A 16775-nucleotide genomic window follows, 5' to 3' on the forward strand; every position below is an offset into this window, starting at 1 on the left:
AGGGTCTAGGCATTGTGCCAGCTTCAAACACACCCTATTCCAAATGACAAATAATGGCAGCGGGTGGAGAGCACGACCACCCGAGCAGTGTGATTCTTTATCTTTTGGAAATACGGTAACATTCTTCCTTCGAAGTAAATGATGAAAAGCAAGGGGAAAATTACAATTTCATATTCATTATGCAAAATTCTGCTTCGTAATCCCCTTAGCACCACTGCCCTTCTGGATTTGGATCAAGGAGAAAGTCAAAAATTCAATATTACACTGAGTCCCATGACATACTCTTTTCTCCCTGCATGGTTACCCTGATGTGTTCAAAATTGCATCTCAGTAAGGCCAGACTAGTCCAAAGTATCACAGGATAACCAGCCAAGAGACAGCTGGCTCCCAGGGCAGCGATGAGACTAGTGATAACGGCTGAGAGCTGTGTCGCGAAGCTCTCTGAACCGGGTGTAAGAAAAGAAAGGCGTTACAGGGTAGGAGGGGGTACAGGGGCTTGGCTGCGTTCTCGGGTGCGGGCTACCTCAGATGCCAGCTACCGGGTGCAGCGGCGCCGGAGCAAGTGGAGAAACTGAGGATGAAGATGCTCAACCTCGCCCCGCCCCATCTCTGCAGCGGCTGGGATCCTCTGGTCCCCTGCTGCCGCAGCCCAGGGCTTAAGGATCTGCCTGCGCTTTCCATCGGGGGCCTCTGTTCGGGGACCCTGACACGCAATACGGACTCCCGGAGCCGCAGCTCCCCACACCGGGTTGGAGTCGCCAGGGACGCGGGGCGGAGGGGTCTCGCGTGGAACACAGGGCTCAGCAGCCGAGGGGCGCACGAGGCACGCGGCACCGGGCGCTCCCGGGACAAGCTCCGCCCCGTCCGCGCACAGTCGCAGCTCGCACTCACCGGGTCTCGAGTCTCACCCGCCGCTCGCCCTTCTACAGGATGTGAACACCCCGATCTGTGTCCTCTGCACCAGGCCGATCTTTCCGGGCTTCCTGACCCGGCTACGGCGCCTCACCCCCGACCCCCGGCTACGATTGGTCAGACTACGGGAGGGGCGGGGCAGGGATGTTGACGGACAGCCGCGCAAGCTGGGTGCTGTGCCCGGAGGCGAGGACAAGGAGTTGGCCCTGCCTGTGCTACCCGCTGCCACAGGGCTCTTGTACTCGAGTGACTGTGCACCTTTCGCACTCTGGCCCGAGGGCTGGTCCCCTCTGGAGACTCAAATACTAAGGACCTTGGATATCAGCGTTTCCCTGGAGCTTCCCTCAGCAGGATTTTCTCTGCCTGAAAACTAGCCGCAAAGCTGTCCCTGCAGCGGTGGAGTTGCTGGTCCCAGAAAAACACGGTTTGCAGGAGCATGGAGATAGCAGGGCCTTGAAGCTCCTTTCTTTGAAGTTAGTCTCTTGGCAAAAGTGCCAAAATACTCCACCCAACCCCACCCTCAGTTTTTGATTATCCTAGTTTTGGACATTTAGCTGGAGAAACGTCAGAAGCAGCTTGGGGAAACCGAGGAGCTGAGAGGAGTGCCTAGAGGATCAGAGACCCTATGTGGGACAAAGGCATCTGGCTCGGCTGTGTTTCTCGAAAGTTCAGTTCATAAAGCATAGTAGGGTTAGTCTTTTAACCCGAGAAAAATGCTGGAGATGGGGAGACCTGCTGCCAGACTGTGCTCCCAGGTTGAAGAAGAATTAATATGAATTACAACTGGCATTAATTATCTTTATACTTATTGATCACAGTACTATAAGAGCCTGAGATCAGGAAGGACTCTGAGGCTAGGAACTAAGAGAGTGGTAGATCTTTCTCTGGTGTGTACAAGAGTCTAGGCTTGATCCCCATTGTCACCATCAGCTGGCTGAACAGGTTTCCATTTTCTCAGGCATGCATTGGGCAGCAGCAAGTAGCATCCTCTATGGTTTGTCTCTGTCCACGCCTTGAGTATCAAAACCCTCCTAGTGTTATAGTCCTTGATCAGAACCCCTAACCCTTGACAAGCAGCCTGTATTACAACTCTCAGCCTGGGGTCTGTGACCTTCTGGCCTGGGATTCGCTAGCTCTCTGGTTCTAGAGACCAGGACTAGCATGTTGTCTTTGTTAGTTCCTTACAGCCTTTTACTAGCTTTCAGTTCCGGTTTTTCTACTTCCACTTCCTGTCTTCCTGGAGGTTCTTCAGCTGTTCAAAGCTTCCTTGGCTGTCAGATAAGCCACTGCCTGGCCCATTTCCACAACTTGATTACTGTTGCTGGCCAGACACTGGGTACTTGCCTCTGTTGGGACTATCTTCTGGGACCAGGGCACCCACCACAGCTCAAGAGTTTGGAGTCAGCTGGGTATAGTAGCACACGTCTTTAGTCCCAGTACTTGGGAAACAGAGGCAGGCGGATCTTGATCAGTTCAAGGCCAAAATGGTCTACATAGTGAGTTCCAGGACAGCCAGAACTACACAATGAGACCCTGTCTCAAGAAAAGGAAAGAAGGAAAGAAGAGAGGGAGGGGGAAGGGAAGGAGGGAGGGAAGGAGGGAGGGAGGGGGGAGACGGAGGGAGGGAAAAGGAAAGGAAAGAAGAGGGGGGAAGGGAAGTAGGTAGGGAGGGAAGGAGGGAGGGAGGGAAGGAGGGAAAAGGAAAGGAAAGGAGGAGTATGAGGTGCCAGGCAAGGCCTGTCATGATCACTTAAGCATAGGCATCATATGTTGTGTGCAGAAATAAGCAAGGATCAGGCCAGGTGGTGGTGGCACACACCTTTGATCCCAGCACTTGGGAGGCAGAGGTAGGTGGATCTCTGTGAGTTTGAGGCCAGTCTGGTCTATGAACCAAGTTCCAGGACAGCAAGGCTTGTTACACAAGGAAATCCTGTCTTGAAAAATAAAATAAAATAAATCAAAGATCACTAGCCAAAGGGCATCTGTTAGTGACATGGAAAGGCAGGCACCTCCATGGGCAAAGGCCTGTGTTAATACACCTTCACTGTATCCATTCCTTTATTTTCAGCTAAAACTTTTTGATTGAGGGATGGAGAGATGGCTCAGGGGTTAAGAGCACCCAGGGTGGGCCCCCAGCACCTACGTGGTGTCCCACAACTACTTGTAGCTCCAGTTCCAAAGAATCTAATACCTCCCTCTGGCCTCTATAAGCACACACGTGTGGTGACACATCAAACTAAACACCCATACACATAAAATAAAAATAAACCTTTAAAAAAAAAAGATCAGCAAGGGGCTGGAGAGATGGTTCAGCAGTTAAAGAGCCTGGCTGCTCTCCCAAAGGACGCAGGTTCAATTCCCAGCACCCACATGGCAGCTTACAACTGTCTGTAACCCCAGTTTCAGGGAATCTGACACCCTCATACCAAACGCACATAAAAGAAAGTTAAATAAATATTTTTTAAAAGCAGCCAAACTGTCATCCAAAAAATTGTTTACAAAACTTTATAGAGCAACTGAGCATGCCCAGAGGCACTTCTGCCCATCACTGTAATATGACCTAGAGTTAAGTACACCTAAAATAACGTGTGTCTACCATTTCTTTTAAACTATGACTTTAACCTGATCATGTTCAGGAATGTACTCCTTAATGCACTGACTGTGCTTCCCAGTGGACTCACCCTCCTAGGAATACGCAGAGATGCCTTGGATAAAATCCGCATGCTTCCTTTGTCAAGAAAGAGCGAAGCTGTGGAACCAATGATGCTCATACTCTCTTTGTACAATGCTAACACTCTGGACTTTCTGAACTAAAACCTGTTCTAACTTCACTGACACCTGGGCACAATGAGTCATAACCGTCATAACACTGAAATAACCAGCTGTCGCACCCAAAGGTATAAAGTTTTATTTAAGATTAGACAAACTCAAGTTCAAACGGAAAGTACAACATGAAACAGCCTTCATCAAACAGACGCCAGTCACCTTAGATATACACTATTCATAGTAACATTTTATAAAAAAGTAAAATAGTACAAAGTCAAATAATTTTTAAACTCTTATTGCCAACATCAGTGATATTCTGACACACAGGGCTACAGTGTAGTTAAGTGGTACGTGCTTGCCCGGAATGCCAACACCACACACACAGATTATTACAAAACATTCAAAGAAACTGAATAGCCACTAAAATCAATAAAAGAATTCAAATTCAGTGTGATTTCTATTCGGTCACGATGAGAAGCACCTCATTCTAAAAGGACAGTGATTAATTTCTCTCCAAGGCTATGAGGACGGCCTTCTTTACTTGATTTTTAACTTTAATATGGCACAATTGGCTTTATCAGGAAAATTTAGAATTTAATGTTTCTATGCCTGTAGTCCCAACTACTCTGGAGGCTGGATCAGGAGGATTATTTGAGGTCAGAAGCTCAAGACCAGTCTAGGCAACATAGTGAGAGCCACACACACACAACATCTCAAAAAAAAAAAAACAAAAAACTTTTTTAAATGTTCCTTACAAACTATTTCTGCTTCACTTCAAGAATAAGGGTACTATGGCTGGGTATGGTGGCGCATGCCTTTGATCCCAGCACTCAGGAGGCTGAGGCAGGTGGATGTTGGTGAGTTCCAGGACAGCTTTATAGAGAGATGTTGTCTCAAAAAGACAAGGAAAAAGAAAAAAGAAAAAAAAAGAAAGAGAAAGAAAGGGGGAAAGTACCAAATAAAGTTGAAAACATAACTACAATAAACTCCTTTTAACACAGGTGGGGCAAAATAAGAATCTATATTAAACAACCGTGTAACCAAGCCAGTTTTTTTTTCTTTTCTTTATGAATGAGAAATAATCCAATGACTGTATTCTCCTTCTTACTTCAGAAAAAAATATATTATTGTCATAAATCCAATCTTAATACTTTATATGAAGAAATTACCAAGAGATCTAGGATAATATTTAAATCCAACATACTCCTAAAAGTATTTCTGAAAAGTATTACTAGACTTGTCTTAAATAGATAGATAACAGGAAAGTACACTATTATGATGTTATATATTTAAAATAAATAAAGGAAAAACATACACTCAAGAATGGTGCTCATATAATTACAGAATGAAGTTATTTACAAATATACATCTATGTGAACAAACATTTTCTAAAACATGCATAGTATGCAAACAACTTGAATATTATCAGCTGTCATAATTAGACCTTTCTCACACTGAGAGAGTAAAATTCTGATCTGTTATCCTATAAAAGGCAAGATGAAACATCAAAATCAGTGTTTCTTGAGAAAACTGTATCTACTTTGGCATCCTATAATACTACCTGTCAACAAATGAATGTAGTCCCAGACAGTGGGTCTTTCCTAAAGTTTTAACTTCACTATTGCTGTTTTTTGAGACAGAATCCCAGGTAGTCCAGGCTGGCATCTGAATCTCAGTACTTAGCTAACGGTGGTCTTGAACTCCTGACCCCTCCATCCACAACCAAGCACTATGATCATACATATGTGCCACCATTCCCTACTGTTATTGTTGCTCCAACAACAATTTTAATGAAATCACATTTTTTTCTGGAGAACATTTATTCAAATTTCTGAAAGATTTAGCTGTTTGCTACAACTCTGCCATTGAAGGTATCCCTTAAAAGCATTGTTTCCTCTTTAAAATGCAGAGCCTTTTGTCCTCACTAAATGGAAAGGTTAACAGAGAAGGAACAAGGGAAGTTTGGAATATAGTAACATGTCTCCACAGTTTACTACTGACTGCTACAACCATAGACAAGTTGGATATTACCCCTGGGCTTCTGTTCCTACTCAAAACAAAGAAGTCAGTCCCTGCTGTGTGGCCAACAGCTCTTTTGAACTGTAGTATAATAGTATAATAATAATAATAATAATTTCAGTAATTTTAGGACTCCTTCTGATTCTCACATGCTATGAGCTTATGTTTCTGCAGTATTCCAATTGATAATCCAATACTCCATAAACAAGAGAACTTCTAGGAGTCAAAATAGCACAGCTGAACAAAAGTCTCGTCAGAAAAACCCATGCCCAAAATCCAGCTCCCCAAACATTACCTGATTGATCTTCAGCCAATCTAATAAAGAACACAGAGTCACATAATTACTATTTCTTAGTTGCATAAATTACTTTTTTTACATAAATTACTTTTAAATTATATAAACTAATAAAAATATTAAGTCTATGCCATAGTTTTTCTACATTCTGATTTACAGTATTTTCATCTACATTCAAGATACTCTACAACTCAAAGTATGCTACTTAATATTCTCACACTTCCAAAATCTAGTAAAAATAAAAAAGATAAAGCAGAATATTAATAATTATCACATTCTGCCAGGTTTTTCATAAAAATATGTTGAATGCCATTTTTCAGACAAGAAAAACAGCAAAAGAAAAGTAAATTCTGCTGACAATGCCAATCAGATCAAATGGTTGTATCTGCCATTACTTAGAAAAAGGAGGAAGAAGCCAGGCAGTGGTGGCATGCGGGGACCAGGCAGGACAAAAACCCACGACAACAGAATGGCGTGCCAACGTGGGGCTGACCAAATCTACTTAAAAGCCTGAGAGAGCTTAGGAAGTTATTCTAGACAAAAAAAGAATAGAGTTAAGCATGGCTTATTGATAGCAGCACTTTCTCGGGTTTGCTCTGCTTGCTAGAGGCAAGCACTCTCATTTAAGAGAGGCTTCCTGACTCAGCTTTAGCTGCAAAACCTTGCAACGCTTTTAAGAGGTCCTGCTATGAAACACTTAAATGGTGTCAATGAAAAGCTGACCACATGCTTTTCGATGGTGGCAGGGACCTTGAAATGCCGTAGAGTTGTGGCAATAAACATGGCTCTGGCCAGTACCTCTGCCATGAGGCTGGAATCTCAGAACGCTAAGAAATGGTCTGGATCCAGCCACCAAAGCCATGGCTTTAATTCTAGCCATATCACTTAGCAAATTAAAGACTCAATGTGATCAGAAAAAGAGAGATATACAGTAAAGAGAGATTCAAAGATGAAGAAAACCTCTAAATGTTTTATACTGCATTAAAAATATATGCAGGCTTGGGAGAGAAAAGAAAAAGGTTAAAGTCCTTAAAATTAAAAAGAGAGAGAGAGAGAGAGAGAGAGAGAGAGAGAGAGAGAGAGAGAGAGAGAGTAGTTAGGTGCGGTAGCACACACCTTTAATCCCAAGACTTTGAAGACAGAGGCAGGCAGACCTCTGTGAGTTCAAGGCCTGGTGGCACACACCTTTAATCCCAGCACTTGGGAGGCAGAGGCAGGCAGATCTCTGTGAGTTCAAGGACAACCTGGTCTACAGAGTAAATTCCAGGACAGCCAAACATACACAGAGAAACCCTGCCCCAAAAAGCCAAAAACTGGGGCTGAGAGATGGCTCAGAGGTTAAGAGCACTGCCTGCTCTTCCAAAGGTCCTGAGTTCAATTCCCAGCAACCACATGGTGGCTCACAACCATCTGTAATGAGATCTGGTGCCCTCTTCTGGCCTGCAGGCATACATGCAGACAGAATACTGTATACTTAATAAATAAATAAATATTAAAAAAAGCCAAAAACTAAAAATAAAAGAAATAGAGGTTAAAATAAAGCCACGTAAAGATGGAAAACACACAGAGAATCTGGATACTGTATGTTATTATGCTCTCTTTGAATTGTTTGAATGCTGAGGAAGGAGCAACAACTGCTAAAAGATATTTGTTTATAAATGCTGCTGAATTAATCCAAGATAGGTATTTTGAAAATACCTTGACTTCAAAATTGAAGTCAAAAAGTATGTTACTTTTGAGAAGAGGTTTTGCTTTTGTTTCCACAGAAAATGAGAGGCTATGGATTCATTCTGAGTTAAGAAAAATCAGGTTTGATCAAGGTAGACCACCTGAGAAATCTGATAGGAGCAGATGGCCCAGATGTCTGAGTTCTACATCCAGAACAGATTCAAGACTGCTGCCTGAGATGATCAAGCCTCACAGGATACTCCATTCATGACTTGATGATAATTATAAATTTTCTTTAGGTCCCCATAAGATTATCAGTGCCCCCAACCAGCAGGAAGTAGCCTGGAAAATTATGCCCACATTCCCCCCAAAAATGGACTATGGATATTTTCTTTTGTTTAGAATGTTGGTTATAAGTTATTATAGCTAATGGTGAGGAGAAAAGCTAAACAAAGGATATTAGATTCAGAGTTCTTGTTTGTTTGTTTTTTAAAAAGAGAGAGAGAGAGAGAGGAGGAAGTGCTGTGGGACAATGGTCTGTATCCTGTCAATTATATTTTAAATAAATGCTGATTAGCCAGTATCCAGGCAGGAAAGTATAAGCAGGACAACCAGGCAGGAAGTAGAGGCGGGGTGACGAGAACAGAAGAATTTGGGGAGGAAGAAAGCTTGATCCACAGTCCTGTCCAGGCCACAGAAGAAGCAAGATGTGACTGCCCCGCTGAATAAGGTACCAAGCCATGTGGCTAACACAGATAAGAATAATGGGCTAATATAAGTTGTAAGGGTTAATAAGAAGCCTGAGATACTGGGCCAATCAGTTTATAACTAATGTAGACTTCTGTGTGATTTCTTTGGGCTTAACAACTGTGGGGACCAGGCAGGCCAGAAACCCCCGACAACAGTGGCACACACATTTTAGCATTTTAACCAGCACTTGGGAGGCAGAGACAGGTGGATCCCTGTCAGTTCAAGGCAAGCCTACTCTACAAAGTGAGTTCCAAAATAGCCAGAACTGTTACACAAAGAAACCTTGTCTCGAAAAACCAAAAAGAAAAAAAGGAAGGGAGAGAGGGAGGGAGAAAGAAAGGGAGAGAAAGAGAGAAAGAACAAGGATGAAGATGCTAATACAATGTACTCAGGGAATCTGAAGCGTGGCACTTCGGTCACTCTTCTGAAAATTAACAAGAAGTGAGACAGGTTTGATACTAGTACAGTGAGTTTTTCTTTAACTGTGGGCAGCAAATGAGGCGCTTAACTACAAAAATAGAAAAATAAGAATATTTCTTATCTCATATTTAAAAAGGAATGAAAGATAGGACTGAAGAATGGTTCAGTAGTTAAGGTGCTTACTGCTCTATCAGAGAACTGGAGTGTGGATCCCAGCATCCACATGAATGGCTCACAAACACCTGTAACTCCAGATTCAACTCCCACAGTCTCTCTCTCTCTCTTTCACACACACATACACACAAGCGCACACACACATATACACTCTATCACACACACAAACACATGCAAATTAAATATCTTTAAAAGAAATGTATTGTTATAAAAGGTAATTATTATTCAGAAAGCTAAACTGTCAGCTTTTATCCACCATGCATTCAATGTAACACACACTATATTAGAGAAAATATTTTGAAGACAGGACTGCTATTCTGCTTATAAAACACAGAAAACATGTCCCTTTCAAGGGATTCTGGGTTTCTGAGAATGGATGTGAGCCTTCTCCACCTGAGTGCTATGAATTTATAAACTAGTGCAGTATTGTTCACCGTAGTGCAGAAATATTCCTGTCAGCAAAAAATACCATGTGGTCCTCAGCTTTATTTCAGAAGGACCAGAATTTTTATTGTATGTATCTTCAGTTAAGATGGCTCTAATGGCTGTAACAGAATAATTGATGATATTTAGCACCAAAGTTTAGAGAACAGAAGTATTGCCAGAACTGTGAAAGTTGCTTGTATACAGATAGAAAAATCAGATGTGGGCTGTGCTCTTTAATGAGAACATTCTAAACGACATAATGCCAGGATTCCAATTGTCGCCTTTGATTTCAGGTGTACCTTCAACATTCAAACACAGTATTATTATTTCTGAAAGATTTCTTAGTTTTATTTTTCTTTCATTTTTCTTTTTTCTTTTTTTTTTAATTGTTGCTGTTTTTATTGTTTTGTTGTTGAGTTTCTTTGGTTTGTTTGTTTTGAGACAGGGTCTATAATTTAGCCTTGGCTGACCTGGAACTCACTCTGTAGACCAGAGGTTGTTCTTGAACTCATAGAGATCTGCCTGCCTCTGCTTTCCAAGTGCTGGGATCAAAGGCATTCACCGCCAGGCCCAGCCTGGCTTATTTTTTTCTTAACTACAAATAAATTTTCTTTCAAATATGGCTTTTTTCAGAGATTAGATAAAAATCCTTTTTAAAAATCCATTCCCAATCTCTCAGTAGCAGGATTTTAAATGTTCTTCACTGTGAAACAAAGGTCAAGAGTGCAGCTCAGTGGTACAGTGTTTACCTAGCACACACAGGGCCCTAGATTGGGTCCCCAGTGTCTGTCTGTCTGTCTGTCTGTCTGTCTGTCTCTCTCTCTCTCTCTCTCTCTCTCTTTCTCTCACACACACACACACACACAAAATGAAATGAAATGAATAGCTTGGGTCCTTCTGGTGCAATACATATAGAAATAAAAGAACATAATGTTGAATGCATATTGACTTATTACAATATGTTTCCTCCCAAAATATTGGCACATAAATGTGAGTAGGCTAAAAAAGGACACAATGAAATTATAAAACATTAGACCAGCATTATTTCAAGTGAATAGCCTTAGGTGGTCTTTCTCCATATCAAAGAGAAATACTCTTGCCCAAGTAAGCTTGATTTTAATCTTATATGAAATACTTTACTTCAAAACTGATCCACAAATTAGCTAAAGTTTGCCATGAGGCAGTTTAATCACCCCATTTAAAAACCTTATAATCTAGGATTAAGATGACAGTTGAGCGGCATAGCAAATACTTAGCATTCTGTGGCTCTGGGTTTAATTGCCAGCACACACACATACACACACTCCTATAACTCAAAGGGAGGAAAGACATATTTCTAGGTCAAGGAGACTGTCCAGCAAATTTCAGTTGTTCATAATCCTCATTCTACATATTATATTCCTTACTATGTAATTAAGAAGAACAAAGCTCTCTTGTTTAAATTGCCAAAAATACTTTAAGAAACTGTTTTTGAAAGGAAGTATGTAAAAGAAACATTATTGGTATAATTATTAAGAAATAAAGTGCATATGCCTTTTAATATCAATATTTTTAGTACATTAGTACAATCAAAATGAAGACTTAGCTCAAGTTCTCAAATCTTAAAAATACGGAACAAAATACAAGTTTTATATAAACAATAACAAAATTGGGGGAAAGATTGCCCCCCCCCCCCCGCAAAAGAAAGGAAGCAACTGGAAACACTGAGAAAATCCAAGTGAATCTCTGTTCCCCAGTTAAATCAGACAGGTTACACAGTGACACCCACATGCAACACCTGAAATGCGGCGTCACATTCCGGCTGCTGCCCTTGAACGTCCGCACTTAACTTACAATTCTCTGGGGTCTGGCTAATCTCATCCTGTAAAGGGGGAGATACTCCAGGAGCCTCCATCTCAGAGGAGGCATCCAACCCTTCGGGGGAACCAGCTACGTGGCACGTACTGTCTCCTGCCACATCGTCAGAATCTGTCCTCTCATCGGCCTCATCCAGCTGCTGGACTGAAGATAAATACTGTTCGAGCAGGGTGTTGTCCTGCTCGCTGTTGGAGCTTTCCTTGCTACAGCCTGCGTGCTCCCCACTCATGGCCTCTAAGTTGGCGTCTCCGCCGTATTTCACTGTGTCCGTGGACTTCCCCAACATGGAGCTTTCACTGCTTTCTATGGAACTCTTTTCAAAATCCAAAGAATCCTTCAAACAGTGAACTTGTTCTGTTAGGGAGGAATGAAAACCAGAGTCTGGGAATTCTGGAACAGATCTCTCTTGAGACGCTTCAGCCTCAGCAAGGAGCCAATCAGGATTCTGATCAGAAGCGAGGGCCTGACGCTGTGGAAATATTGGAGCTTCAGGTGACACTAGAGTACTAGATATAGGAGGAACATCGGTATGCCAGGAAGTTAGACGCTGCTCCACCGTCCGTTGCCAAGCTTGTAGGGATCTGACCTGTAAAACAGAAGGCACAGTTTTATCATAAGATAAATATCCGGCCTTTTCAAAATGTCCTGAGCTTTTTATTTTCCAGAAGTCATGCAGCTGCCTTCATTCCTTACTCCCTCCTCTTCATAGGACTCCCAGCCTAACCAGGAAGGTACAGTGTTCTGTGTCCGGGTAGCAAAGCGCAATCACCAGCACAGATACCAATGCCAAAGCAGTTCTCTTGCTCCACGGGAGAAACAACGGGAAGTACAATAGCATCTTAACTCCTTAACTAAGGGGTCACCAATGTACAAGCTATAGATTGACATCTAGTCAATAAGGCCAGTTGGCACCTAAATCAATAAATAAATGGAGCCTCTAAAATCAGTTTACTTTAGATATACATGCAGACACAGGGTTTCTACCTATTTTTAAATGTAGTACTTATAACTTTCTAAAATGACTAAAAATATTTCCAAATTCTTGACAATATGACCTTTTATATCTTAAAATAAATAAATAATTTCGAATTTTTACTATAAAAATTGTACCTTCGGCTGAGAAATGGCTCAGAGGTTAAGAGCACTGGCTGCTCTTCCAGAGGTCCTGAGTTCAATTCCCAGCAACTACATGGTGGCTCACAACCATCTATAGTGAGTTCTGGTGCCCTCTTCTGTCATGTAGGCATACATGCAGACAGAATACTGCATATATAATAAATAAATAAGCAAACGAAGAATTTAAAATAATACAAGATTTAAAGATAGATAGATAGATAGATAGATAGATAGATAGATAGATAGATAGATAGATAGATAGATAGATAGATAGATAGTTGTGTCTGGTGGTGGTGGCACACACCTTTAATCCCAGCACTCGGGAGGCAGAGGCAGGCGGATCTCTGAGTCTGAGGCCAGCCTGATCCACAAAACGAGTTCTAGGACAGCCAGAGCTGTTGCCACAGAGAAACCTTATCTCAAGAAACAAACAAACAAAAATTGCAAGCAAGGTATGGGAGAGGTGGCTCAGCGGTTAAGAACATCTGCCACTCTTCCCGAAGACCAGCACCACACAGCATCACAACCATCTGTGACTTCACCTCATAGGTTCTTCTCCCCACTCCTGGCCCCAAGGGCATTGCACACACAGAGTACACATGCACACATGCAGGCAAAACACCCATACACATAAATTCTTATTTTAAATTGCAAGCAAGAAAGTGATACAGAGTAGCTCAGTGGGTATAGTGCTTGCCTAGCATGCATGAGGCCCTGGTTTCGAGGCCCAGAAGTACACAAATCAGTTGTGATGCTGCACACCCCGACTTGTGAGGTACAGGCAGGAGGATCAGGAGTTCAAGGCCAATCCTCAGCTTAGTGAGTGTATGGCTAACCTGGACCATATGAAAACTTGTCTCAAAAGCAAAATGAAATAGAATTTTTAGTTTCACTGTGACTGATATCCAAGGTAATTTCTTGTCTGCTTTTTGTGACAGGATCTCACTACATAGCCCTGTGTTATCAAGTACTTTCTGATAGGAGTTTAAAGTATATCTTTTCAGAATTTTTTCTATATATTCCCATATACTTACAGCTTTAATATATATTTTTAATTTTTTAAATTTATAGATGGGAGCACACAAATGCTTGTGGAAGTCAGAGAACAACTTGCAGAAGTTGGTTCTTGTCTTTCATCATGTGGTCCAAGGGACCAAATTCAGGCTGTCAATATTAATGACATGCACCTTCACCCCGTGAACTAATTCACTGGTCCTCAGCTTTGCAAACAAAGTGGATGCTAAGCCCCATCTTCTACTTTATTAGTATTATTCTGGAGCTCTTTCCAGGTCAGTCCATAGTACTACTTTATTCTTTTTAATTGTCCCATAGCATTATATAGTGCTGTTATTTTTATAGTTTATTTAACCAGTTCCCTACTAATAGTAAATAAAAACTTAAAAATTGATTAACTTAATATATAGGTTCTATATAATTATGACAACTTATTTGTTAAGATATTTCTAAGAAAAAAAGATGTTTCTAAGAAATTATTATTAGGAAGTTTTTTTGTTGTTTTGGGATTTTTTTTGTTTTGTTTCATTTTATTGTTGTTTTTTGAGACAGGATTTCTCTGTGTAACAGCCCTGGTTATCGTAGAACTCGTTTTATAGACCAGACTGGTCTCGAATTCACTGAGATCTGCCTTCCTCTGCCTCTTAAGTGCTGGGATTAAAGGCATGTGCTGCCACCACCACCCCACGATTCAGAAGTTTTCTATTACAATATTAGTAATACTGTAATATTTTAAAGTTTTCAGTACTAGTGAAACCACAGGCTTAAAATGATTTGGGGGGACTGGAAAGATGGCTCAGCGGTTAAGAGCATTGCCTGCTCTTCCAAAGGTCCTGAGTTCAATTCCCAGCAACCACATGGTGGCTCACAACCATCTGTAATGAGGTCTAGTGCCCTCTTCTGGCCTGCAGGCATACATGCAGACAGAATATTGTATACATAATAAATAAATATTTAAAAAAAAAATGATTTGGGGTCAGGCGGTGATGGTGTATGCCTTTACTCCCAGCCCGCGGGAGGCAAGGTAGCAGGTGGATCTCTGTGATTTTGAGGCCAGCCTGATCTACAGAATGAGTTCCAGGACAGTCAAGGCTACACAAAGAAACTCTGTCTTGAAAAACCAAAGGGAAAAAAAAATTGGTCTCACTGGAAATTGTCTGTGTTCACATACACTAGAGGAATCAGCAGTGGGCATTTACCTCATTCCAAAGGAACCTGACAGCTTCTTCTTGTACAGAAGCTTTCACACGCTCTTCATCTCTTTCTTTTCTTAATCTACAATGATTCAAAAGATCATGTTAGCGTAAGGAAGAAGGCTTTGATGTAAACTTCCTGTTACAACTACTAAGCAAATGCATTACAAAGAGAATAATAACCTAATAGCAACTGCTTCCACTGTTGCATAGCTAAGCTCTAGCCTTATTTAAAATGCTTCAAGCATAACTCAGAATGAACTACGCTTCAAGACAGGAGCCAAATGAGATGTAAGTGAAACTGAAGTTTACTTATTCACTGTACATAGCATTACCAATGGGGGAATGTGTGTATGAGTGTGAGTGTGTGTGCACATGCTTATGTATTAAGCATTTCTTTATCTGCCCTTCAGGCTCCCAGCCAAACACAAGATGACGGGCCTAGAAAAAGCTAGCTATTCAGAGCCTCCAAAAGTTAACAGTCACACTTAGGCACTCAGGATCACAGACTGACAATTTTCTCCTAAGACGTCAACAGAGCCCATCCCACTTGCCCCATCCCTGATTCTCCCTGGGGTCACAGACTCTCCCACCTATTATTCTCATGCCACAGTCTTTCCTCTCAATTACAGGAGCCGTCTCGATTCGTAGGCCTGTTCCAAAGCAGAGCCTTCCTTAGTTGTCCATCACCACTCTAGATGTCACCCCCACTTTGTCTTGAGCTTTGTTTTATGTTTGTTTTTAATCTTTGCAGTATTGGATTGAGAATCCAAGTCCTTGTACCTGCTAGACAAAGAAAGGCTCTACCCCTGAGTCATACCTCACCCCTTTTCAGAATTTTCAAGACAGTTATCCACTTTCTCTAAACTCTCCAAGACATTCTTCTGTGCCATCCGGCACTCCTGGATTTTAAGCAGCAACCTCCCGCATAGGCTTCCTTTCTCTGAACGTTTTCTTAGCTAAAGCAAACTCATTTGTGCAAGCACTGTCGCTCTTTCAATTAGCTCTTTTATACAAAGTCATCAAACTGCTTCTCCCTGCTATTTTCCAGTGATTCTTTATCTAATCCCTTGTTCTGGTTGAGTTCTTCTGCAACTTGACACAAACCCATGTTGAAAGGAACAGCGGGCTGCGGCCCGGCTCCCGGGTAGCTTTACCTGAATATCTGGGAAGAGAAATTTCAATTGAAAAATATGTCTCTATTGGTCTACAGGCAAGTCTATGGGACATTTTCTTGATTAATGATTAATAAAAAAGAGCCCAGCCAACAGGGGGGTATGCCCACTGGACAGGTGGTCTGAGTTGAATAAGAAAGCAGAATGGAGGGCTGAAGAGATGGCTCAGAGGTTAAGAACACTGGCTGCTCTTCCAGAGGTCCTGAGTTCAATTCTCAGCAACCAAATGGTAGGTTACAACCATCTGCAATGAGATCTGGTGCCCTCTTCTGGTATGCAGGCAAACATACAGACAGAACACTGTATACATAATAAATAAATCTTTAAAAAAAATAAATAAATAAAAGTTGGGCAGTGGTGGAGAGTCCCTCCCAGCACTTGGGAGGCAGAAACTCTCTGTGAGTTCACTGAGGCCAGCCTGGTCTACAAGAGCTAGTTCCAGGGCAGCTAGCACTGTTACACAAAGAAACCTTATAGGGAGGGAGGGAGGGAGGGAGGGAGGGAAGGAAGGAAGGAAGGAAGGAAGGAAGGAAGGAAGGAAGGAAGGAAGGAAGGAAGGAAGGAAGGAAGGAAGGAAGGAAGGAAGGAAGGAAGGAGAGAGGTAGAGAAGAAGAGGGAAAGAGGAAGAGAAAAAGAGGGAGGGAAGGCAGGCAGGCAGGAAGGCAGCAAGCAAACAAACAAGCTGAGGAAGCAGAGCAAGCCATGAGGAACAAGCCAGTAAGCAATGTTCCTCCATGGTTTCTGCTTCAGCTCCTGCCTCAAGGTTCAGGTTCCTGCTTTGAGTTCTCACTTACTCCTCAGTGATGAAGCGTGACTAGAGAGTAATACACTGCAACAATCTATTCCTCCCCAGGTTGCTTTCGGTCACAGTGTTTCAGCGAGGCAATAGGAACCTAAGACATCCCTGAGAATGCCTGCTATCATAATGCTATCCTAATCTGTTCTCCCACTCCCGCACTACTCACTGATGTCTCAGCACCAGGCTTCCTC

The 16775-nt window shown here is 42.1% G+C and overlaps 2 protein-coding genes across 6 annotated transcripts in view; both read right to left on the bottom strand.

Moving 5' to 3' along the window:
* Nxpe3 (neurexophilin and PC-esterase domain family member 3) overlaps positions 1-1009 on the bottom strand; it is an 82607-nt gene extending 81598 nt beyond the window's left edge. For 3 of the 5 annotated variants that reach the window (XM_057764211.1, XM_057764218.1, XM_057764217.1), the window contains exon 1: positions 892-998. The gene's annotated coding sequence lies outside the window, so the exon portion shown is untranslated. Of the gene's footprint in view, positions 1-891 lie in introns of all 5 variants that reach the window. The other 2 variants (XM_057764214.1, XM_057764212.1) reach the window with 2 other exon arrangements.
* A 2813-nt stretch (positions 1010-3822) lies between these two features.
* The window catches only part of Cep97 (centrosomal protein 97), a 33886-nt gene continuing 20933 nt past the window's right edge, over positions 3823-16775 (bottom strand). Inside the window, exons 10-11 of the mRNA XM_057765136.1 lie at positions 14617-14692; positions 3823-11873 (exon numbers count right to left, since the gene is read on the bottom strand). Of these exons, the coding sequence (XP_057621119.1) occupies positions 11181-11873; positions 14617-14692 (769 nt within the window). The 3' untranslated portion in view covers positions 3823-11180. The remainder of the gene's footprint in view (positions 11874-14616; positions 14693-16775) is intronic.

This window comes from Chionomys nivalis, chromosome 3, assembly GCF_950005125.1.
Source record: "Chionomys nivalis chromosome 3, mChiNiv1.1, whole genome shotgun sequence".
Taxonomy (NCBI): domain Eukaryota; kingdom Metazoa; phylum Chordata; class Mammalia; order Rodentia; family Cricetidae; genus Chionomys; species Chionomys nivalis.